Source organism: Palaemon carinicauda, unplaced genomic scaffold (genome assembly GCF_036898095.1).
Source record: "Palaemon carinicauda isolate YSFRI2023 unplaced genomic scaffold, ASM3689809v2 scaffold5, whole genome shotgun sequence".
Classification (NCBI taxonomy): domain Eukaryota; kingdom Metazoa; phylum Arthropoda; class Malacostraca; order Decapoda; family Palaemonidae; genus Palaemon; species Palaemon carinicauda.
In genome coordinates, this window is record NW_027171761.1 from 1,002,589 (window position 1) to 1,029,113 (window position 26,525).

At 47.0% G+C, this 26,525-nt stretch overlaps 1 protein-coding gene across 1 annotated transcript in view; it reads left to right on the forward strand.

Moving 5' to 3' along the window:
* The window catches only part of LOC137637028 (uncharacterized), a 190,338-nt gene that overhangs the window by 116,784 nt on the left and 47,029 nt on the right, over positions 1-26,525 (forward strand). Inside the window, exon 10 of the mRNA XM_068369337.1 lies at positions 21,671-22,655. Coding sequence (XP_068225438.1) covers positions 21,671-22,655 — 985 coding nt within the window. The remainder of the gene's footprint in view (positions 1-21,670; positions 22,656-26,525) is intronic.

Genomic DNA, 26,525 nt, shown 5'->3' on the forward strand with positions numbered 1-26,525 from the left:
TAATGAGTGTCTTTCCTTAACTGATGATGATTTTGTTACTTTTGATCGTTATGTTAGGAGACTAGAGAGAGATAGAGTTAGGCGTAGTTCTTCCCGATCTGTGGATAGAGCCTTACCTAATTTACCTGTTCCTAATCCTGTTCCTTCCCCTGTGGTGGTAGATCAGGAACCTACTATGAAGGACATGTTTACTGCTATTTTGTCTCTTGGTGAGAAAGTTGAGTCCTTAGCAGCCGATAGAAATACTATCTTTTCCGAGTTAAAGGTATTGAAAAACCGTGAGCCTATCGGAACTGTGGAAAGTGTTTCAGTGTCTGATGTGGTACCGAAGAATCGTGACTCTCTCGGTGTTGTGACAAGTGTTGTTAATGTGTTTAGTGTTGCGGAGGGTGCGTCGGCACGATCTTGTCGTTCACCTAGCCTAAGACCTCTTTCGAGCTCTCGAACCCATGGGAGGAGAAGTAATGTCGAACGGCTTAAGGGAACGAGAAGCGTCATCAATCGTGCAGACGTCCCCTCGAACGTTCCTGTTGCCGTAGCTCAGGTCGTTCACCCTCATCGTAGGAAAGGTGAGGTTCATGCGTTATCCCCGTCTTCCGATGAAGGGTCGGGGAGTGAGATCTGGCGTCGAGCGTCAAGACCGCTTAAACGGACGCATGATGTTTCACAGCGTCGGGAATCGCCTGTGCGTCCAGGATGTAGTTCGTGGGGTTCACCGGAACGTTTCCGTTCTCCCAGCGCTTGCATTCCAGCCAAACGTTCAGATCACCGTGTTCGTGTGGATATGATTCCTTCCGATTCGGACCTTGTTACTATTCATGCACCCCCTCTTCCATCGGATTGGCTTTCTTCCCCCGAAATGCGTGGTGACGTTGGTGCGAATCTTCCTTCTAGGAGTTCTGTTGATCCGAAATGGTCTGCGCTTATGTCTATGAAGGAACAACTCTCGTCGTTGATGGATTCTTATCAACCAGGTGTTGGCGTTATGTCTGGGCGTTCGATGTCAGCCAGTTATCGCACAGACGTTCGATGGTATCTGGTCTTGACGAGTTATCACTTAGGCGGTCTCCCAGTCATAGTGTTCAACGCCAGGTTGATTTTGATGAGTCGCGTCTGAGAGTTTTGGTTGACCAGTTTTCGTATTCTGGTCGCGGGGAAGAACATCGGCGTCGACAAGTGAACGAGACGCGTCAACGATTTGAAGTAGTGGATCGTCCGCGTCAACAACTTTTGGACGCGTCGCGTCAAAACATTGATTCGCAGCGTCGACATCCTGACTACTTTGATCGTTCGCGTCAACAGTCCTCGGACTTTACGCGACCTCGCGGCGATCTTCGACAGTTACCTTCTGATTTCAAGCGTTCTTCTGTTCAACAGCAGTCGGATTCTAAGCGGTCTAGGCAGTTGTTGGTTGAGGATGATCGTCTACACGTCCGTGTTTCGCATCAATCTACTTCTACTTCTCCCCATCAGATTGACGCAGATGTTGGCCTTGACAGGCAGTCCCATCCAGACGTTGTTCCTTCGGTTCAGGCTGCGGCTGTTGCTGCACTGCCAGAAGACGAACCAGAGGAAAAGTCGGATGAGGATGATCCTATTGAGGAAGTCTCTGAGAATGAGAAGGAGAAGCATTATCAGCATGCTGTGGACCTTTGCAAGTTTATGCTTATTCTGACTGGAATTTTCCCGGATTCTTTTACCCCTGTGGCCCCTCGTTCTCCGCCTTCTGAATTCATCTTAGGTAAAGCTACCAAGGTTCCAGTTTATACCAAGATGGTTCTTTCTCGATCCTCTAAGCGGGCCTTGAAATTAATGGGTTCTTGGTTGGACTCCAAGAAATCTTTTGGCAAGACGGCCTTTGCCTTTCCTCCCGCTAGGTTAGCCTCTAAATCTAGTGTGTGGTACGAGACTGGTGAAGTGTTGGGCTTGAGTTTTCCTTCGTCTGCCCAAGGGGATTTTTCAAGCTTGGTAGATGCTTCTCGTCGTCTTGCCTTAAGGAAGACGAAGATTTGGTGGTCCATTCCAGAGTTCGACCATTTGCTTAAAGCTCTGTTCAGGGCCTTCGAAGTTTTTAATTTCTTGGACTGGGCTTTGGGGGCTTTGAGTAAGAGGGTCTCTGATATGACGGAAACGGACACTAGTGGTTTGGTTCATTTGATGTCCTGCTTGGACAAAGGTGTGAGGGATGGCTCCAACGAACTTGCTGCCTTGTTTACAGCTGGAATTCTCAAGAAAAGGGCCACGATGTGCTCTTTTCTCTCTGCAGGAGTGTCTCCCTACCAGAAAACAGGCCTTCTTTTCGCACCTTTGTCTAATTCCTTATTTCCGCAGGAGTTGGTAGGCGAGGTGGCTACTGCTCTCACGCAGAAGGCCACACATGACTTAGTTACTCATTCGACTTGGAAAGTTTTGCCTCCGTCATTCTCCTCTCGTAAACCTAAGGAATCTTCTTCTGGGTTTCGACCTCAGTCCTTTCGTGGGAAGTCCTCTGGAAGAGGCTCTTTTAAACCAGAAGGAAGGAAGCCTAGAGGCAGAGGGGGCAAGTCCGGCCGAGGTAAAGTCTGACTGCCCTCTCCTTCAGACAGCAGTGGGTGCCAGGTTGACTCACTTTTGGGAGACTTGGGAGAGGAATGGAGCGGACCCCTGGTCCGTCCAGGTGTTAAAGGAAGGCTACAAGATCCCCTTCCTGACCAATCCTCCTTTAGTCACAGATCCAGTGGATCTTTCGCCCAAATACAGAGAGGGTCCCAAGAAGCAAGCCATGCTTCTACAGACGTCTCTTTTATTAGAGAAACAAGCAATAGAGGAAGTGCAGGATGTTACGTCTCCGGGGTTTTACAACCGCCTTTTTCTAGTACCCAAGAGTTCCGGGGGGTGGAGACCAGTTCTGGACGTAAGTGTGCTAAATGGTTACGTCCAGAACTCGACGTTCATTATGGAGACTCGGAAAACAGTTCTGGCAGCTGTGAGGAAGGACGATTGGATGGTCTCTTTAGATCTTCAGGATGCCTATTTCCACCTTCCGATTCATCCCAGCTGCAGACGTTATCTGAGGTTCATGGACGGAAACAAGGTCTTCCAGTTCAGGGCTCTTTGTTTCGCACTCTGCACGGCTCCTCTATTGTTCACCAAGATCATGCTGAACGTGGCAAGCATGCTGCATTCGAGGGGAATCAGGGCCTCTCTGTATCTGGACGATTGGCTGATAAGAGCCTCCTCAGCCGATTGTTGTTTGAAGGACCTCAAGATGACTTTGGATCTCTCCAGAGAACTGGGTCTCCTGGTGAGCTCAGAAAAATCACAACTGATTCCATCCCAGGAGATTCTTTATTTGGGGATGGAGATTCACAGTCGGAGTTTTCGGGCTTTTCCGTCGTCGGTGAGAATCCAAGCAGCCCTCCTAAAAGTCCAAATGTTCCTGAAGAGAGATCTTTGCTCCGTCAGAGATTGGATGAGTCTTCTGGGGACTCTTTCGTCGTTAGAGAAGTTCGTGACCCTGGGGAGGTTGTACTTGCGTCCTCTTCAGTTTCATCTCAACCGCCATTGGAAGAAAGGGGACAGCCTCGACAGGGATTGCATTCCCATCTCGGCTTCCATCAAGTCTCATCTTCAATGGTGGGACAACGAGCCCAGACTGAAAGAAGGCTTGTCTTTACTTCAGAGGAACCCAGACCTCGTGTTGTGTTCCGACGCCTCCAATTCGGGGTGGGGAGCCACTCTAGAGAAGCAGGAGCTTTCGGGGACTTGGACGGTGGAGCAAACCTCTCTCCACATCAATCAAAAGGAGCTTTTAGCTATTCATCTGGCTCTCATCGGCTTCGAAAAGCAGATCAGGGGCAAGGTGGTCCAAGTCAATGCGGACAGCACGACAGCTCTGGCCTATATTGTGAAACAAGGCGGGACCCACTCTTGGCCTCTGTACGAGATTGCAAGACTGCTCCTCGTCTGGGCGGAGGAAAGGAAGGTGACTCTTTTGACGCGGTTCATCCAGGGGGTCAACAATGTGAGCGCAGACAGACTCAGCAGGAAAGGTCAGGTTCTCTCCACAGAATGGATTCTGCACCCGGACATCTGGAAGAGTCTGTGGCGGTTATGGGGTCGACCTCTCGTGGATCTCTTTGCCACCGCGATGACCAAACGGCTAGAGTGTTACTGCTCTCCGGTTCCAGACCCCGAAGCTTTGCACATAGACGCTTTTCTGATGAACTGGTCACACATGGAGGTTTATGCTTTCCCTCCGTTCAAGATCCTTTACAAAGTGATTCAGAAATTCATTTCACACGAGGAGACCAGAATGACACTGATAGCTCCGTTCTGGCCGTCAAGGAGCTGGTTTCCAGAGGTACTGGAATGGAGAAGCCTTCCCATGAGACCCGATCTTCTCAGACAACCTCACTTGGCCCGAAATCATCAAAACCTCCGAGCTCTACGTCTGACTGCCTTCAGACTATCGAAAAACTCGCTAGAGCTAGAGGATTTTCGAAGAAGGCAGCCAAGGCAATTGCAAGGGCAAGAAGGTCTTCAACCATCAAGGTGTATCAGTCCAAGTGGGAGTTGTTCAGGGAATGGTGTAGAACTAACGCGATTTCCTCTTCCAGTACCTCGCTTTCCCAAATAGCAGATTTTTTCTTGGACCTTAAAGTTAAGCATAACTTCTCGTCATCGACTATTAAAGGTTACAGGAGTATGTTGGCGACGGTTTTTTCGACACAGGAACCTAGACCTTTCTAATAATAAAGATCTACGAGATTTACTTAGGTCTTTTGATATGACCAAGAAGATTCAAACAGCTCCCATCGCCTGGAATTTGGATGTTGTCCTTAAATTTCTCATGAGTGACAGATTTGAGCCTTTACACTCGGCTTCATTTAAGGACTTAACCTTGAAAACCCTTTTTCTAGTTACCCTCGCCACTGCGAAAAGAGTTAGTGAAGTACACGCTTTAAGCAGGAACATTGGTTTTCGGAATGGGAAAGCCATTTGTTCTTTGCAACTGGGGTTCCTGGCCAAGAACGAAAACCCTTCTCGGCCATGGCCCAAATCCTTCGAGATTTCTAACCTTTCTGATTTGGCTGGCGGTGAATTGGAAAGGGTTCTCTGTCCAGTTAGAGCGCTACGGCTTTATGTGGACAGGACTAAGAATCTGAGAGGTAACTCAGACGCTCTGTGGTGTGCAGTCCGGAAACCCTCGATGCCCATGTCTAAGAATGCCTTGTCTTTTTTCGTTAGATTGTTGATTCGAGAAGCTCATGCTCAGTGTGATGAGTCGGATCAGAGGCTCCTCAAAGTCAAGACACATGAAGTCAGAGCGGTAGCGACTTCAGTGGCCTTTAAACAGAACCGTTCTCTGCAAAGTCTGATGGATACAACATTTTGGATAAGTAAGTCTGTTTTTGCATCCCATTATTTGAAGAATGTTCAGACTCGCTATGAGGACTTTTTTACGTTGGGTCCTTTTATAGCGGCTAATGTGATAGTAGGTGAATGATCTACCACTACGTTCCCTTTTTTCCTAATACCCCTTTTCTATCTCTTGGAACTCGTTTGTTATGGTTGTTTGTGGAGATTGGGCGTCAGTCTTCCGCAATCTTTGATTTGGTTAGGTGGTCATTTGTTCCTTGAGTGCACCCGGAACAAGGGTATTGGTTGAGGTTCTGTCATGTTATAGGTGGTTGTACCGTTTGACAGCTCCTAGAGATTTTCAGCCCGAGTGGATTACTGGATCTCTTAAGGATAGCGGACGAAATGAGGCAGAGTATCATTGCTGTCAGCTTCCTTATCAGGTGAGAACTGCTTAAGTTTATTGTATGTAACCCTTAAGTGAATTTTCTATATGTAGCTGTCTCTGACCCGCCACCAAGGGGTGTCAATCAGCTCTTTTATATAACCAGCGGGTAAGTTCTATATTTAAAAATGATATTTTCATAATAAAATAAATTTTTTAATATACTTACCCGCTGGTTATATAAATTTAACACCCACCCTCCTCCCCTCTAGAGACTACCTATGGTATGGCTATGAGGCATGGAAGAACTGGAGTTGGTGTGTAGTTCCACCTGTTCTACCGCTAGGGTGCGGTTGGTACACCTGGCGTATCTTCGATAGCGCGAGATTTGAATTTCTGCCCTGGCGTCAGGGACTTCAGCTCTTTTATATAACCAGCGGGTAAGTATATTCAAAAATTTATTTTATTATGAAAATATCATTTTAGTAATGTTTGTAAGGTGAGATATATCCTGTTGCTTTGGGTGTGATTAGATTTTCAAATTATAATTTACATTTGTTCCAACACAGAGTACCTACCTAGAACTACTTTCTTAGGAGTTACTGGTAATTCTTTCCCAACCGACCAGAATTTTGTGTAGTTCACCCTATTCCCATTTTCTATGGGTGACCTCAGGCGGAGTGATACGCGCCCTGAGGGGACCCGGGGTCGGAGAGCGAGCTAGTTCAGGTCGTGCTCCTCAGTAAGTTTCTGGTCGCGACGTGATTCACATCTCGCCGCGCTCTTTCTTACCCAGTGCGACCCTTTGTGTCCCCGACCCTTTGTGTTCACCACGTGGTTCCTGTGCCCATATCCTTTCCCCTTTCCCTTGTGTCCCTGTGTCTCTTGGTGTGTTAGTGTTTTGATTATGGAGCATCCCCGCCATTGCCCTGGGCCTGTGGCCGGTAAGTTTTGTGGAGCTTTCCTTTCGAAGCCCGAGGTTGACCCACACTCGCGTTGTTCGTCATGTAGGGGCAAGGTATGCACCCCTACCGCCACGTGCTCGGAGTGCGAGTCTTGGGGCGAAATCCAGTGGGTCCTTTATGGGACTAAGAAGAAGTCGGCCAAGAAATCGCCCAAGAAAGCTACCGCGTCCTCTGCTTTGGTGTCTCCAGATGCCTCGTCAGAACGTGGCTCCCTTTCATCTTCCCCTACCCAGAGTAGGGGACGAGGTAAGTCCGTTGCGGGGAAGTGGCCCACTGTCCTTCCCCAGGAGTCTGAATCACCTGTGGGGGAAGTTACTGAGGTGATACAGGCATGTGTGGGGCCTGAGGGAAGTGCGGGAGTGTGTGTGGGAGACAAGGTCCTGGTGCCCGCAGGGCCCGTCTCTACCGAAGACCCTATGTGGGGGAAGTCAGGTACTACCTCTTCTCCCCCATCTATTAAATTTCTTATTCCTGATCTAGATATTAATCTCTGGCACCGTCGTTCAATTAGTTCATTATGCATGTTGCATAAGATTTTTTATAACTCTGACCATCCTTTACATTCAGATCTCCCTGGACAATTCTATCCTGTTCGTAATACTAGGCAGGCAGTTAATTCTAATAGCCAGGCCTTCTCCATCATAAGACTCAATATTACGCAGTACTCTAGAAGTTTTATTCCAGCTGTTACCAAGTTGTGGAATGATCTTCCTAATCGGGTTGTTGAATCAGTAGAACTTCAAAAGTTCAAAGTTGGAGCAAATGCTTTTCTGTTGACCAGGCGGACATGAGTCTTTTTATAGTTTATATATGACATATTTGTTTTTGACGTTGTTAATAGTTTATATATGACATATCTCTTTTGACATTACTTTTTTTAGAATGATTTATTGTTAATTTGTTCTCTTCAGTTATTTATTTCCTTATTTCCTTTCCTCACTGGGCTATTTTTCCCTATTGGAGCCCCTGGGCTTATAGCATCTTGCTTTTCCAATTAGGGTTGTAGCTTGGATAGTAATAATAATAATAATAATTGGGCATGTGTTTCAGGTACTTCGGCCGGCGGGGGGGGGGGGGGGGGGGGTTGCCGAGAAGGCCATTCGTCGAATTCGGACCCCGCCGTTTGGGATCTCCCTGGAACACCCTGCAGGTCACCCTTCAGGCTAGAAGAGGAGTTTGACCATTGGAACGTCCGGAAGAATGTTCCTCGGTCCCCCCCCAGCGCCCTCGGCGATGCTCCCGCCCGTCTTCCTGCAGCCCGCGGAACCAGAGATTCGTCATGGAGCCCCCCCCCCAGGTCCGCGAGGAGGAAACGCGAGAGGTCCAGGAAAAAGAAGAAGTCCCGCTCCCGTTCAAGACAGAAGAAGAAGGAGTCCAGGCCATCCAAGAAGAAGGCGAAGAGGAGTAAGTCGAAGGATTGGGTGAGTATCACGGTGCCCCAGAGGGAGCTGTTTAAGGTCACCACATCCGCGGCCGCTTCCGGGTGGCTCCCTAGAGCCTCATCCTCACTGTCTCTCCCCTCCTTCTCCTCCTACGGACAAGAACTTCACCGAGGGAGGCCTTTCCAAGCTCCCCGTGATGCGCCTAAGTTGACGAAGGCCTCCGCTGCCTCTACTCTGCGGAGGGAGGCGCTCCATCAGGTGGAAGGTGTAACGCCAGCCACGGGCTCCTTGGCTGACTTCATTAAGCTTCAAGGGTGCCCTACGGCCAGGGATATTCCCACAGATGCGAGGACACCCGCAGGGCAAGGTAATCCCATGACGGATACCTTCGCCTCTGCGGGTCCGCCCGTGACACGGGCAGGCCCATCCAACGTTACCCCCCCCACCGTCACCGATGATACTCGTGCGGAGGGACTGGTGACAGAGGCCCTGGTTGAGGGAGGAGAGTGCTCGTACGATGAAATCTCCTCCTACCGCAAGGTGTTGGCCCTCATAAGGTGGCACCATCGCCTGGATGAACCCATGCCCACCACTGAACAGGCCTGGCTCTCCGGACTTAGCAGGCTGGTGGAGAACCCTATACAGCAAAAGCTCTTCTTAGCTCTATCCTTAGCTCCTGACATAAAGCTGGGTATGGAGCATATTGACAAATTCTTGGACGGCCTGGCGGGCGCCCCTAGGAGTCAAGGTGCCTCGAAGCTGCTTCCAGGTCTGAGGGCACAGAAGAGGTTTTACGTGCCGGAAGGTCGTCGGGGAGGACCCCGCGCAACGGAGACAGCCATCACCTCGTTAAACCAGGGTGCCGCTGAAGGCAGAGCATCCACGTCCCCTGTGTGTTTTTCCCCTTCGGAGACCTCCATGATGGAGGACATGGCCCAGGACTTAGTTTACGTGTCCTCCTGGTTGGACTGGTGGGCCTGCACGTTGGTTGGCTTTCAGTCCTCTCATGATTTGTCCCTACCAGAAAACCAAACCTTATTGAGAGAGATGATTAGCTCAGGGGGCAAAGCCCTAAGATTCTTATCCTATCAATCCCTCTCCCAGGCTACCAATTGGGTCCTGAGGAAGAGAGACACTATTCTCAGCAAATTAGTGAGGAAACTCCCTGACCGGGAAGCAAGAAGATTGAGAAATTCCTCGATCTGGGACGAGGCAATCTTTCCCCTTAAGTTAGTGGAAGAGACGATGGAATGGGTGAGGAAGATGAAGGACGTGGGAGACCATAGACCTCCCCCAATGAGGCGCCCACCTCACAGGAGACCCTCCGTGGACGCCCCTCACCCTTCCCGTTCATCCCCAGCCCAACCTAGAGGAGAGCCCCCTTCAGCTCCCTGGCTGCAAACAACTTAGCACCCCAGTCTAACTTTAGACCGTCCTTCGGGAACTCAAGAAGAGGTCGGTCCGGACCCCCCCCCCCCAAGGAGATAGGAGGCGAGGCCCCCTACTCCTACAGGAGCCTCAAGTAGGGGGATGCCTCAGACACTCTTGGCAAGCATGGTGGATTACGGTGCGGATCCCTGGACGGTGACAATCCTGAGGGAAGGTTACAGACTACCCTTCTTAGCAGAACCTCCCCCGCTTATTCCAGCCCTTCAGGCGGAGTGGCTGATACCCAAGGACCCCTTGAAATGGGTAGCTCTGCAGGAACAAGTGTCGTCCATGATCTCCAAGGGAGCGTTGGAACTAGTCGAAGAGCCCGGCCCGGGGTTCTACAGCAGGCTCTTCCTGGTGGAGAAGGCGACAGGGGGATGGAGGCCGGTAATAGACCTGTCGGCCCTCAACAAGTTTGTGGCGAAAACCGAGTTCAAGATGGACACTGCCAAGACAGTGTTGGCCGCCTTGAGGGAAGGGGACTTCATGATATCCCTGGACCTCAAGGACGCCTACTTCCAAATCCCTGTCCATCCCTCCAGCAGGAAGTTTCTCAGGATAAAGTGGGATTCCCGAGTGCTACAATTCAAGACCCTTTGCTTCGGACTGTCGATGGCTCCTCAAGTGTTTGCAAGAGTCTTCACGACGGTCTCCGTATGGGTACTCGAGCAGGGCATCCGTCTGATCCGGTACCTGGACGATTGGTTGCTTCTTTCAGCCTCAAAGGAAGAATTGAAGGAACAGGGCGCGAAGATACTTCGTCTCTGCGAGGAGTTGGGCATTACGGTCAACGTAGAGAAGTCCCAACTGATCCCCTCCACCAGGATGACCTACTTGGGGATGGTCCTGGACACCCGACTAGTAAGAGCCTTCCCCTCGTTGGAGAGATTGGAGAACCTAGAGCGAGTTCTGCAACCCTTTCTGTTGGACCAACCCAGGAGGGCCAAGGATTGGCAGAGGTTGCTGGGCCACCTAGTGTCCTTGGAAAAGTTAGTGCCACAAGGGAGAATCAAACTTCGAGCGGTGCAGTGGAACCTGAAGGAACACTGGACCCAGGGGAGAAATCCCCACAAACTGGTTCCGGTCTCCCGAGAAACGAAGGTAGTCTTGCAGTGGTGGCACGACAGGAGGAACACCGAGATGGGGATGCCCTTCGCACCCGACCTTCCGGAAGTCCTATTGTTTACGGATGCGTCGAAGGAAGGTTGGGGCACTCACCTACTCGTCCAATCGACAAAGGGAAAATGGTTGAGCGAGGAAGTAAAGCATCACACAAACGTGCTAGAGATGATGGCTGTGCTGAGGGCGAGTCAAGAATTCGTTCATCTCCTCCGGGAGAACACAGTGGCGTTGATGTGCGACAACGCCACAGTAGTAGCCTACGTAAAGAAGAAAGGGGGTCTAAAGTCGAAAGAACTATGTTCGTTATCGACAGAACTTCTAGAATGGGCGGCAGAAGAAGGGATCGAGTTCACAGCAAGGTTCATCCCGGGAAAGAGGAACGTCCTGGCGGACGGCCTCAGCAGAGTAGGCCAGGTAATAGGGTCAGAGTGGACTCTACACCCAAGGATAGCTCAGTCAGTCATACTGAAGTGGGGTTCCCCAGTAGTAGACCTTTTCGCCACACGTCTGAACGCCCAACTCCCCGTGTTCTGTTCTCCAGTCCCAAATCCGTCAGCGGCGTTCGAGGACGCCTTCCAACACCCTTGGGATGGCCTCGATGTGTACGCCTTCCCCCCCTTCAGAATGATACGTCAAGTCCTCAACAGAGTAAGGACAACAGCCAACCTTCAGATGACTTTGGTTGCGCCTTGGTGGCCAGAGAGGGAGTGGTTTGCAGACCTAAAAGAACTGGCCCTTCTTCCTCCTTGGCCGCTCCCGGACAGGCCAGACCTTCTTCGTCAACCCCACTTCCAAAGGTTTCACGAAAACCCTCGGTCCCTCCGCCTTCACGCGTGAAGGTTATTGAGCGGCCTCTGAAGAAAGATGGATTCTCATCGAGGACCGCGACGAGGATGTCGGGTTACTTAAGGCGGTCCTCTATCGCTGTCTACCAAGCGAAATGGGCAGTCTTCTCGAAATGGTGCGCTTCCCGGAATATCAAACCCTTGGGGGCCTCGATCCACGACGTGGAGGACTTCCTAGTGTATCTCAGGGACGATTTGGGCTCTTCCATTCCAGCAATAAAAGGAGTGAGGGCAGTGTTAGGTCAAGTCTTCCTCCTGAAGGGCATTGACTTTGGAACCTCCCGGCACATCTCGATGCTCATCAGGAGCTTTGAGCAGTCATGCCCCCCCACAGGAGGTGAGGGTACCGCAGTGGGACCTAGCCATAATACTCAAAGCCCTGTCAGAACCTCCCTTTGAGCCCCTCAAGGACATCCTGGATATGGAGCTCACCCTCAAAACGGTCTTCCTCTTAGCCCTGGCTTCGGCGAAGAGGGTTAGTGAGTTGCACGGATTATCGTACGAGGTTTCACACTCAAAAGGATGGCGGGATGCCTCGTTTAGGTTCGTCCCTAACTTTGTGGCCAAAACGCAGAACCCAGCCTGTTGGGACCCTCGGTTCGAGGGCTTTTCGGTTCCAGCGATCCCTCGGTCAGACAACCCTAAAGACTTACTCTTATGCCCGGTCAGAGCAGTAAGAAAATACCTTGAAAGGACTTCCAGACTCCGACCTGAGATTAAGAGTTTATTCGTCTCGACCGGTCAGGTGAAGAATCCAGTCTCCAAGAACTCAATCTCCTTTTGGTTGCGACAGGTGATCAAGAGAGCTTACGATGCTATGGGGTCTAGGCACCTCCCTAGCGTTTGAGAAGAACATGGCCGTGGGCCAAATTCTGAAAGTGGGTACCTGGTCCAGACAGTCCACTTTCACGGAACATTACCTGAAGGACTGCTCTAGGAAATCCTTGGACGGGTTCGCCCTTGGCCCAGTCATATCGGCCCTGCAAAAGATTTGAAGGTCATGGCCCCAGGGAAACCGGGGGTGGTAAGCCATGAGACACACGTTCATCCCTTACCTTTCCCCCTTATCATCCTTCCCCTTACCCTTAATCCCCGGCGTGGGCGTGACTCAAGAGGCTCTGGCGGCCAGGATATACGTCTTCAGAAAGAAATACGTCTCAGAAGTAATGGTTCAGAGGTAAGCCACTTAGACACTAAGTTAGTTTTTTGGGTAGTTTCCCCTATTTTCATTCAGTTTTTTAGTAGGGGTCATCGGAACCTAGTTCCCCTTCGAGGTTCCCTTTTTCACCCGCTCGTGCTCCTAACCTTCAGACCCTAGTCCCTGCAGGACACTCCTTCCTCCTAAAGTTTAAGTCTCCTAAGAAAGTAGTTCTAGGTAAGTACTCTGTGTTGAAACAAATCACAAATTTTTAAGTAATTTGTATTTTTCCCAACATTCTTACCTAGAACTACTTTCGGGTTATGGCCCGCCCATCCTTCCCCGAGGGTCCTGCAGGGTTGAGGAGAACCCTTTTTACTACGAAACTTACTGAGGAGCACGACCTGAACTAGCACGCTCTCCGACCCCGGGTCCCCTCAGGGCGCGTATCACTCCGCCTGAGGTCACCCATAGAAAATGGGAATAGGGTGAACTACACAAAATTCTGGTCGGTTGGGAAAGAGTTACCAGTAACTCCTAAGAAAGTAGTTCTAGGTAAGTATGTTAGGAAAAATACAAATTACTTAAAAATTTGTGATTTTGTCTCTCCACTACATACCCACTCTAAAAGATTGTGGTAGTCAGTATTATGGCTACACAGTAGTATTCATTGAATTAAATGCAATATCAATAATAAACTCTATTGTTTCCATACTGTACTTACATAAGAGTCATCTGTTTCACTCACTCTTCCCCACTTTTAGTGATGTAAAGAGATTTTTAGGGCATGTACTGGTCATGGCAACTCCAAATTTATGAAGTTCGTGGTAAAACATTACTTGCTGATATTCCTCCCTTGGTGCAATCTTTCTCCCCTTCCCATGCCTGATTGTTCTGACTAGGCATATTGGGGTGGGTGTGGGGCTGATAGAAGAGACCATGGTGACGCCCTCTTTTTCAAATGTACGTACAATATGCCCTCTTTGAGACATGAACAGGTTTTTATTGGTTCAGATTTCCAAGAGCACTGAGAGCTGCTTCTGGGACACTGAGGGGCATCATAGATGGGTTCCTTTAGACTAGTGGTTCCTAATGTTTTTTCACTCACTACCCCTTACCCAAAACTTTTGAACACACGTGACCCCCTACTATCACCAGCTTGATTTTCGTTTTATATTTTTGTTAAGGAATGAGAAAGAAATGTATCTTTAAAAAATAATTCAATTATTTTTTAAGGATTTAGCTGGCATATCAGAGAGGCTAATGTTCTGATGCATCCCACTCTCCAGAAGCCAATATTTAACCCTCCTAAGTGCATATGTTCCTACACTTGACTCTGATATTGCTTTTAAAGACTCTATAAAACTTTAGATTCCACCATTCACAGAACACCTTATAAGGATAAACTGATTGTATTAGGTGATTTTAATACTAAAGTGGGGAAAGACCAAAATCTTTGGGAAGGAGTTCTGAGCCACCATGGCATTAGCAAAATGAACAGCAATGGCCTCAGACTCTTGTTCCCATGTTTAGAACACAACTTGGCTATAACCAACACCTTATACCAGATGAAGAATAAATGTAAGAATTTGTGAATACACCCTCGGTTAAAACAGTGGCATCTTCTAAACTATGTGCTTGTCAGACAACATGACCAAAACAAAGTACAGTACTTCATACTAGAGCAATGCGAGATGCCGAATGTTCGACAAATCACAACCTTGTTTGAACCAAGTTAAGGTTCAAAATGAAACCTCAGACCCTGTGCATACCTTCCGCCAAAAAAACTGAATTGCAATGCTTTAAAAAATATCGATACAAGGGAAAACTATCGCAGTTCAATTGCAGATAACATATCTCGTCTTTCACCCATTGAACCAGGCAACAAATAGATGTCGATAGTAAATGGTCAAACCTAAAAGTACTAATCCATCACTCGGCAGAAGAAACCTTGGTGTTCTAAGAAACCTTGGTATTCTCCACACATCTCAACAAGGACTGGTTTAACGAAAATGCAGAAGACACATATGAACTCATCAAAAAGAAAAACAGAGTACATAATGATTGTCTCTCAAACCCGAGCTCCTGTTCACTAAAGACTAGATTTCCCAACCTTAGAGCTGAAACTCAGAGAGCACTACGTAACATGGAAAACAGCTGGTGGCTTGCTTGTTCAGCAAAATTGCAAATTCTTTCAGATAGAAACGACCAACACGATTTCTACAGTGAGCTGAAATCTATTTATGGATTTATGGACCAATAAAATGGAATGTAACACCTGGGTAGTCATCTGAACAAATACTCCTGAAAGATAAACAAGAAATTCTTGATCGTTGGGCCCAATACTAAAGTGGCTTTCTTAATCAAAGAAACGCTATGGAACCCACCGTCATGGACATCCTTCCAGTAATGGCCCTTGATGACCAGCCCACCTTTCCTAAAACTAAAGAAGCCGTCAAAGCCCTGAAAAATAACAAAGGCCCTGGAGCAGATGGTTTGCCCTCAAACTTTTCAAGAAGGGAGGATATCTACTCCTTAAGCACCTCCATGACCTTATGTTGTCCATCTGGACTCTTGGAAAGTCCCCAAAGAATTCTGAGACCCTGATATAATTACAATCAACAAAGAGAAAGGAGATCGTTCAGTATGTGACAATTAATGAGGCATATCTCTCCTTGCTGTTCCTGGTCAAATTTTAACAAGTCTTATGTTCTCGAGACTAACAAAACTGTTGTCAGAGACCATACTTCCCGAATCACAATGTGGCTTTTCGTGGGGATCGGAGCACTTGTGATATGACGTTTGTCATCGGTCAACTACAAGAAAAATGTCATGAGCATAATTGCGATCTGTATATAGCATTCATTGATTTGACCAAAGCTTTCGACTGTTAATTGTGAACTTTTGTGGAATGCTGTCTCCAAATTTGGTGTCCCACCTAAATTCATCAACATCCTGTAGGATCTACATGACGAAATGCAGACTCAAGTAAAAATTGGAAGCAGCAAATAATTACAGAATTATTGAATATTTTTTTTAGGTTTGATAGCTGTTGAAAACTGTATGTTGATAATATTGCAAGAATAATTATCCTGTTTTTGTAAGTTAAGATTTGATCAATGCTATGATTAAGTTTGCCAATAAATAATTACAAAGTTTTTGAATTATTTTTTTAAGGATACCATTTATATCTCTCCTTGAAAGAAAAAAAAATGAAAAACAAGCTGGTGTTAGTAGTGATAAAACGCTTAGTTTTCCACAACTATCAAACCTAAAGAAATCATTCAGTATTGTATAATTATTTAATGGCAAACTGACTTGCACCATTATACAGAAAGAGCATAATCATTCATGCAATACGTATTACCAATATACATAGAGTTCCACGCCCCTCTGATGGTCCAGCACTTTGCTGCAGTAGAGGGGCTTGAGTGTCCCAATGATGGGCTGGGCAATGGCGGTGGGGTAGTTTATCCACCCTGGCAGGCTCAACCATACCGCTAAGGCCAGTTCTGAGAGACCAGACCAAGACTGGACCCCTATAGGCCTTCTCCTTTATTTTAAGATAGGCAAAGGCTAGGAGAAGGAAAACTCCAAAATCAAACCAAACAAGACCCCAATGGCGGAGCTTCCCAGCGCCGGCGGAAGAGGGCAATGCCTGTCGGGCAGGCAACAAGGCGGGCCTTGACATAACAAGAACCCGGCAGCCCGATGCAACCAACATCGGAGAAGCCGCCTGTCTCATATGCCTTGAGCTGCGGTGAAAATGATGTGGGCCAAGTGTGTGTACGTGGCCGTTGCAAAGCCACGACCACCCAAATCAATATACCTAGCTAATGGCATTCTGTCGTTTCCTCCACCCTTCTTCATCTCTTTCTCACCATCATCATCATCATCACCACCAGCAAGTCCTGAGGCGACAGCACCGTGGGTGAAGGGGGCAGGCCTGGATAGCTGGAAGCCCTTAACCCACGACTGCACTCAGGCGGCGAGTCTAAGATTCAGTCGCTCTCTGGTGACGGTGCCGTGACACCAGAGTTCGGCAGCTGGACCCGTGACTGGGCTGGCCTATTGAGGACACCGCAGCCCACCCCACATGGGGAGGCCCCTAGAAAAGGTGGGGTAAACATCGGACACGGCAAACCCGTCTGGTCAGCTCACCGCGGCTGGCGGACATCCCACTAATGCGGTCGAAAAAACAAGAAAAGAATATTAACCTTAGGTGCGTGGAACATCCGCACCCTCCAAGACGTGACGAACACCAACCGCCCAGAACGACGTACAGCCCTCGTCAGCAAGGAGCTAGCCCGCTTCAATGTTGATGTGGCGGCTCTTAGCGAGACCAGACTACCCGAAGAGGGCAACATCAGGGAAGCTGGAACAGGCTACACCATCTTCTGGAAAGGCAAGGCCCTAGAGGAGCCTCGCATCCACGGTGTCGGCTTCGCCATCCGTTCCCAGCTAGTGCAGCAGCACAACCTCGCTCACAAGGCCATCAGTGAGCGCCTGATGACTGTCCGCATCCCCATCACGCGGGACAGACATCTCACCCTGATCTCTGTCTACGCCCCGACTATGACCTCAACCGATGATAACAAAGCTGCCTTCTACACCCAGCTCGACCGCACCATCCAGGCAGTGCCCGCCAATGACAAGCTCGTTGTGCTTGGCGACTTTAATGCCCGAGTAGGCAAAGACCATCGCCTGTGGGAGGGAATCATCGGCCGCCATGGCATTGGAAATTGCAACGCCAATGGCCAACTCCTGCTGGGTCTGTGTGCAGAACACCAACTTGTGGTAACCAACACCATCTTCCAGTTACCAAAGCGACAAAAGACCACATGGAGACACCCACGGTCTAAACACTGGCACACCCTGGACTACGTCCTGACCAGAGCCAGAGACCGAGGAGACGTGACGAACACCCGATCCATGCCCGGAGCGGACGACTGCTGGACGGACCACAGACTCCTCATCTCCCGACTCTCCGTGACGACCCTACGACCACCCAGAAGGGCACCTGACAGCGTACCACACCAACGCTTTGATTGTAGTAAGCTCCGCAACCCACAGGTGGCACAGAACTACAAGGAAGCCTGCGAACAATACCTCGCAGACCCTGTGGGTCAGGCCACTGTCGAGCACCACTGGACCACCCTCAGAAACGCCATGGCCCGTGCCGCGGAGGAAACACTAGGCTACACCACCAAGAAACGGCAGGATTGGTTTGACGAGAATGATGCTACCATCTCTCTTCTCATTGAAACCAAACCTACAAGCACGCCTGACTTTGGAAAACCAACCAACAGCAGCTAACAAATGTGCTCACAAGGTGGCTGAAGCTGGTTGCCAAAGAGGTATCCGTGAAGCCCAGAACACCTGGTGGCAAAGAAAAGCTGCAGAAATACAGAGTTTCGCTGACCAACGTGACCTGCGCAGCTTCTATGCAGCAACAAAAGAAATATTCGGTCCCACACGGTCATCAGTGGGCAGCCTGAAGGACGCGGATGGGGCCACGACCATCACCGACAGCGAGGGCATCCTGGCCAGGTGGAGGTCTCACTTTGAGAACCTCCTCAATGACCAAGCAGACACCCCAGACGATCTCCTGCGAATGACCCCGCAGCATCCCGTCCGTCACTTCAACAAGGCCCTGCAGCGCATGAAGCCCGGCAAAGCCCCAGGGCCAGACAACATCCCGTTGGAGCTACTCACTCACGGTGGCCCCGGCTTGAGGAACCGTTTGATGCTCCTTATACTGAAAATATGGGAGACCAAGACCCCCCCAGTGACTTCCGCGATGCAAACATCGTTACCATCTTCAAGAAGGGAGACAGGGAGAACTGTAATAACTACCGGGGAATATCACTACTAAGCATCGCGAGTAAGATTTTCGCTCGGATTCTCCTTGACCGCTTCCTTATTCTCGCAGAAGACGTCCTGCCAGAGTCCCAGTGCGGCTTTCGACCTTCCCGCGGGACCATAGACATGATCTTCTGTGCGCGACAAATACAAGAGAAGAGCCTCGAACAACAACAGCCCATAATGTTCATCTTCTGGGATTTGAAAAAGGCCTTTGACAAAGTACCTCGACCTGCCATGTGTGCGGCCTCAAAAGATATGGCTGGCCACCCGATTTTGTCAAGCTGGTGCGTGCCCTCCACGACGGAATGGTTGGGAGAGTCTGCCACCAGAACTCTCTTTCAGACCCATTCCCCATCAACGGCGGCCTGAAGCAGGGCTGTGTTCTGGCCCCGACGTGTTTCTTGCTATACACCGCAGCAATGCTCAACGAGATTCCCCCAGACACACCCTCAGTCGACCTACGTTTCCGCATGGATGGAGGCGCTTTCAACCTCGCTAGACTCCGCGCCAGAACCAAGACCACCTTGTGTGCAGTGCGAGAATTGCAGTATGCTGACGACAATGCCACCCCAGGTCAGACGGCAGAGGACCTGCAGTCGTTAGCTGATGCATACCACTCTGCCTACGAACGTTTTGGGATGCAAGTCAACTCGGACAAAACCAAGACCCTCGTCCAACATCCACCAGGACTGATGCTCCCCAACTTCAATACCACAGTGAATGACCAACCGTTGGAACAGGTGGACCAGTTCTCCTACCTAGGGAGCATCCTAACATCAGCTCCCACAAGCAAAAAGGACGTGGAGAACAGGATCAGGGCAGCCCACTCCGCCTTTGGCCGACTCAACTGCCGCGTATTTAACAACCACGCACTGACAATGACCACCAAAATAATGGTGTTCAGGGCAGTAGTCCTCTCCACGCTCCTGTATGCATGTGAAACATGGACGCTATATAGAAACGATATTAAAATCCTAGAACGCTTTCAACAAATGAAACTGAGGCAGATCTTGAAAATCCCCTGGGAGAGCCACACCACCAACATTGAAGTCTTAGAACGTGCCTCGCTGACCAGCGTGGAGGCCACCATCATCCACCACCGCCTCCGCTGGATAGGACACGTGCATAGGATGGATCCATCTAGGCTCCCAAAGAAAATATTTTACGGAGAACTGACCCAGGACACCAGACCACGAGGAGCCCCGAAAATGCGCTATAAAGATCAACTAAAGCGCACCCTGGCTCTGACATCGATCCTTCCTCATGGGAAGAAACAGCCATGGACAGGAAAACCTGGAGGGGTGCAGTGCACCGTGGCACCGTGGACTTCGAGGAGAGGAGGAGACAAAATGAGGAGGCTAGGAGGAGAAGAAGGAGAGAGCGATTAGAACAGCCCCGCCCACCACCTACCCTCCCTTGTGAACACTGTCCGCGACTCTTCCACCACAGACTAGGACTTAACAGCCACATCATACATAAGCACCCACCCCACAGATAGGAGGCTGATGGCTAACGACAGAACCCAATACTCAGACACGAGTGGGCGCCGACGACGACGAGAGTTCCACACCTTTCAAACCCACCTAGTGGGATGCCCGATGTTGCATTTGAGCAGCAAGCCTTGAAATTCTTGGTCTAGTGTTTGTTAGAGCCAGTCTCATGCCATCCCTGACATCCACTCTGTTTCTGCACTTTGTTTTCATATTGACAAGATTTGAAAACCCTGCCTCACCAAAGTAGGTAGAAGCATATGGAACAAGGACATGTAAGGCTGTCATGCTGACTTTTGAGTATGACTGATATATAGCATACTAGAACCGAGTCACTGATTTCTCCTTGAAGAGATGCACTGAAGCAAAAGCAAAATATATGTACGAAAACGGAAAAAAATCTAATTGAGGAGTAGAAATCAATATTATGCCAAGTAACTAATTGCACAGTATGTGACCCCCTTCATAAGCGCAACACACTGGTTGGAAACCCTTGCTATAGATGGACTTTTATGAACTGCCACCGGTCATTCCTAAAGATGACTGTGTCTTGGGTTTGCTACAGAGATCGAATCATATCTATATTCCTTTGCACTGTTTAAAGTAAAAACTGCCTAGAATATGTGACTGATCCTATACAAATTTAAACCCTCTTCCTTCAAAAAGGAGTGTGTTTCCAGTTTGGCTGGAACCCTGCTGCCAAAATTTATGACGAGGTGTCTGTAGTTAATAACTGGCAGCAGGGAAGCCCCATCCCCCCAGCCAGTACAGCAAGTAGCCACCTGTCAGTACTCCTAGTGATCCCAACTAGCTATTGTACTTATATTTATTCTAGCTAACTGTTAGTAGGTTGGCCAGGGCTCGAGCCACCTGTTGAGATATTACCACTAAAGAATTATTGGGTTCTTTGACTGGGCAGACAGTACTACATTAGATAGCTCTCTCTGGGTACGTCTCATTTTGTTTCTACTCACACATACACCAAATAGTCTGCCCTTCTCTTTCCACATTCTCCTCTGTCTTCATACATCTGACAACATTGAGATTACCAAACAATTTTCTTCACTCAAGAGGTTAACTACTGCACTGTAGTTGTTCAGGGGCTACTTTACTCCTTGTAAGGGTAGAAGAGACTCTTTAGCTATGGTAAGCAGCTCTTCGAAGAGGACACTCCAAAATCAAACCAGTGTTCTTTAGTCTTTGGTATAGCCACAGCCTCTGTACCATGACCTTCCACTGTCTTGGAGTAGAGTTCCCTTGCTTGAGGGTACACTCGGGCATGCTATTCTATCTTACTTCTCTTCCTTTGTTTTTTTTTTTTTTTATTTTTTTATTTTTTTTTTTATTTTTTTTTTTTTTTTATAATTTTTATGGTTTATATATGAAAGATTTATTTGGGTGTTGTCACTATTCTTGAAATATTTTGTTTTGGTTGTTCATTACTTCTCTTGTAGTTTATTTATTTCATTTTATCCTTTCCTCACTGGGTTATTTTCCCTGTTGGAACCCTTGGGCTTATAGCATCCTGCTTTTCCAACTAGGGTTCTAGCTTAGCAAGTAATAAGTAATAATAATATTAATAATAGTAATGAAAATATTAATAGAGGTTGGGAAGCCAGTTTTTATGATATTAGCATAATAATTACATTATAATTACAGTATTGAAATTATAAATTATATTAAAAAAAATATTTGTAATATTTTCAGACATCTTGTAACTGGATTTAAAGAAGAAAAGGAGTATTGGAACAAATATGTAAATAGTGAACACTTTATGGAAGCATACAGACTGCATCCCCATATCCTGTCATGTATATGCAGCTCTGTTGTTTCTTCTTGGAATTCGAGGAAACGAAAACTATCTGAAATAGATTCAGATGTTTTGCACAAGGAAAATTATGCCATACAAGTGATTACTAAACTTGCTGATACAAGAGGTGCTGTAAAGGATTTGTCTTCCACTTCCAGGGAAACTAAGGGAAGTAATGCTGATGTGCACAAAGAATGTGGAACAGTTTTCAGTAAACTGATTGATAAAAAGAAGTCTCAAGAAGCATTAGGTTGTGTGAAAGATATGAACATGTTGAAGAAGTTGCTCAGAAGACTCCCTTATACTTACCTTAATCAGCAGAGTAAAAGTGTGGTTATGTTTTTACTATTAAGCCTTATTGTGAATGATGAGTATAATAGCACTCAAGAAAAATTTGAAATTCTGGTAACAACTACTTCTCTATTGAGTAATCAGAAATCTATTAATGTGCTGAATGTGATTGATGTTGATCAGTTGCTTAAATGGCTTTTTCAGAAAAGACTAACAATGCCACTTTATGTTCATTCATCTAAGGCTATTCCAGTTTTTAAAGAGCAAATGCAGTTTGCATCAGATTTGTCATTAAAAGGTGAAGGAATACCAAAGGATTCTCAGAACTTAGACACAATGGTATCTCATGAAATCGATCTTTTAATTAGGTACATTTTAGATAGCACTGAATGCCGAAGTAAAAAAGATTTCCTGCAAAGTTTGTCAGATTATATCATTACATCAGAAGAACTTCCCTGTGATAAGGAGACTCGACTACATGTTGCAGTTTTGCTGTTGTGGATTTGTCAAAAGAAAAAATCAAAATCTAGAATATTATCCCGGTCCAGGAAGTTTAATAATAAGAGGATGTCTGAGACCACTGTGACTGAGGTATGTATGTTTACTTATGCATTGTATATTGTGTATTTACACTTAATGATGGATAGATAATTATAATGTTTTGCACATTCATAATTTATGACTAAATAGCCTTTGCATTGTGAATTTTGTTTATTTGAAAAATTACTTTTGAATTGATTTGAAATTAACTTTATTATGATAATGGGAATTATTATAACAGTAATGGAGGGTTTCTGACTAACTCAAAATGGCATGAGTGTTACTGTATACCTTGAAGTATGTGAATCTAAAATCAGTTTTGTTCTCATACAAAGGCAAAACTTCATCACTTATTAGGGACATAAGTTCAGTAAAGCTGGAAAACTTGACTGTTCAAAATATAACAAGATGTCTGTAGTTACTGGTATTAACGCGGAAGCCCTGCCCCATTGCCGGCTCACCAAGTAACTACTTTGATTTCAGCCGCCAGTGCATACTAACGTACTCTCGGCATATTGACCCAGACTTGGTTGAATTTATTTCCTTTGCTTTGTCGTTTTAGTGTCTGTAGTGTATTAGCAATGAAGATATCAAAAGTAGACATGCAGACCTGCCTGGGAGTTACAGATTGTAGCTGTGGAACATTCATAATCAGGTTGTCAGTTGAACCCCATTCCTGGTGTTCATCCCGCAGGAAGCATAATTGCTCACAAACTTTTCCCTGTGAGGAATGTAGGGGAGTGGCCATCCTCCTTGTGATTGTCAGATGACGGGGGTAATTACATAAAAATAGATGATGGGAGGCGGTGAATTAGACGACTGTTACATCCTAAGAAGGTGATGGATTATCATTATAATTATTTCCATATATATGATTACTGTATCATTGTTATATGTACCTTTATTGCTAATACACATTCAGCATATATATTGTGTTAGGAATACATGTATGCAAGTATTCTCGTTTATTGGAGCTTAGGGAATACTATGTAGCATTTATATTATCTCATGTGGCATGCATTTCATATTTTAATTATCTGGTATTATTGCAAGAGTCTTTCCCGTAGCCCGCCACTGTTTACAGCTCCTCCAGTGTATTACGTTTATTTTGATTACTTTCACTTATTATATGGCTTAAGAACTTACGAAAGTGTTTCTGTGAAAACCTTATTTATTTTATATCTAATAATAACTAAGATGGCGCAGTGATTGATTTGCCATAAGTGAATTTTGATCATTTAGTGAACTTATCCAACCGGCCTGGACAATGCAAGAAGTGTTTGTGTTCATCGTAACCAAGTTCGTTAGCAGTTGTGAACCATAACTTGGTTTGGATGTATACACTGGCAGTGACTTTGTTTTGTGATTACAGTGACTTTATATAGGGCTGTGTTTATTTTAGCAATCTGAGATTAGAGCTAATGTGCGTCGGCCATATGCAGAGGCCGGAACAAGAGCGTCACATTCATACTCAGCTGCGTTCGAGGGGAGACTAACGGCACTCGCTGTGCCACAGTGCATGCAACAGCCGCGGCAGTCACAGTGTTACCAGATACAGCATAGCTCTGTTGCCTCGAGCTATTGTACTCGGTGATTGGCTACCGTTTGTGACGTCATTGTGACGTTACCACTGACGGCATTGAGTGATATTTTCTCTTTGATTTCGTGAGATTTTTCTATTTATGCCGCCGAGACACGATAAAGGAAGGAGACCAAAGACTTCTGAGGTTTCTCCCCCATCATCCCCAACCCCAACTGACATGACGTCATCTCCAACGCATTCAAGATCTATTTCTCCTTCATCAACCCCTTCAACCATGGATTTAATCAGCAAAATGTTTGAATACATGGATAAAAAAGATGAAGAAAGAAGAAAACAAGATGAAGAAAGAAGAAAACAGGATGAAGAAAGAAGAAAAGAAGACAATGTCAGACATCAGGAAGAATTCAAAGCATTAATTGAAGCTATGACTGGTCCCAGGCATACCCTACCCCAAGCAAGTGGTATAGGGCCCCCTACCCCAGCACCATCGTCTGCAAGTGTTCTCCAAGGGCCTAATTCAGCTGTGCAGACACCTAAAGTGACAGTAAATTTGCCTCCACCATTAACCCATGATGTTACTTATAGACAATACACAGAATGGAAGCAGAGATGGAAGGATTATGCTGTTATGGTAGATTTGGATAATTTACCTCAACCTAAGCAGTTGATACAGCTAAGGGCATGTCTCAGTGTTGAGATGAGACGCTTATTAGAACACAATTTGGGTATTCCACCAGACTCAACTATGCTTTTGGATGATGTTTTATCTCATATCGAAACTTATATAAAGGGTCAGCAGAATGAAGCACTTCGTCGGTTAGCTTTTACTCAATGCAAGCAAGCAGAAGGCGAGTCATTAACAGATTTTTTCGTCCGTTTACAACAGCTCTCAGAGGAGGTTGATTTATGTAAAGGTGTTAACTGTGTGGAGGCCCAAATGAAACATGCTATTTTGGTTGGCATAAGGAATGAAGAACTTACCAAGAAGCTCATTAGCATGCCTACAACAACAACACTTGAGGAAGTGAAGCTGACTTGCAGGGCTTTTGAGGCTGCAAAGAAGACAACGACAGAGCTTAAAGCTCCACAGACTTCAGTGCGTGCCGTGTCAAACTACAAGAAGTTAAAGAAGGCATTTGCTAAACCAGAGCAACCTAAGAAAATTCATCATCAAGAGAAAACTCCTTCTTCAAGTAGCAGATGCAAGAATTGTGGTCAACAGCATAATAGTGACACATGTAAGGCAGTACCCCACAAGTGCAGGAACTGTGCTAAAACTGGCCATTTCCCATATACTGCCGCATGCCCAGCATTGGCTAAGGAGTGCCGAATTTGCCATAAATTTGGCCACTATGATGTTTGTTGTGCACAGAAAAAGTCAAAGGGACCAAGGGAGTCGAAAGATTTAAAGGACACCAAATTGAACACTGTCAAGATATCTTCTCCAGCCATACGTTCAATTAATTTACGTCCCCTAAGTTGTCCCTCACCACCTATCAATTTACATGTCACATATGGCAGTAAATCAGGGAAGATCAATGTTATCCCTGATACTGGTGCAGATACCACTGTTTTTGGAGTGCAACACTTACAAGCATTGGGCATTGATGTCAAGGAATTGTCTCCGCCCCCTGAGTTGCAGTTTTCCAACGCCGATGGATCACCCATGGAAGGTAACGTCTTGGGATCAATGGAGGCCGTCATGACTTATGGTGATATCTCATACAAGGGGTATATTGATGTTCTTAGTTCCCTCCCTACACCATTACTGTGTTATGATGCCCTCCGCCACCTAAGGATCATTCCCTGGGACTTCCCACGACAAATGCAAGAGAGGAAACTTAGCAGGACTTCAGCAGGAACCAGTCAGGTCCCAGTCAGCCAGGTTAATACATGTGATCAAACGTCCGTTGTTCCTCCACCTCCAGCCACATCCTCACCTGAGGAAGCCAGGCGATATTTTCTTAAGGAATATAGCGATGTGCTAATGACAAAGGAGCAGTTTCATCAAGGAGCACAACTCAAGCCAATGACTGGACCACCTATGCGTATTCACCTGAAAGAGGATGTGAAACCCTTTGCTATCTACACTCCACGTCTTATACCACTAGCCTTTCAAGAGGACGTCAAGACCGAGTTAGAGACAATGGTAGCACAAGGCATCATTGAACCTGTTGGGGATCAGCCATCCCCATGGTGTCACCCCTTAGTGGTCGTGGCCAAACCTACAGGTGGTGTTCGTGTCACCACAGATTTAAGCAAGTTAAATTCACAGGTTTTAAGGCCTGCACATCCTTCACCGTCACCATTTAGTGCAATTAGGAGTATTGATCCTAATTCAAGGTATTTCTCCACTATGGATGCATTGTGTGGGTACT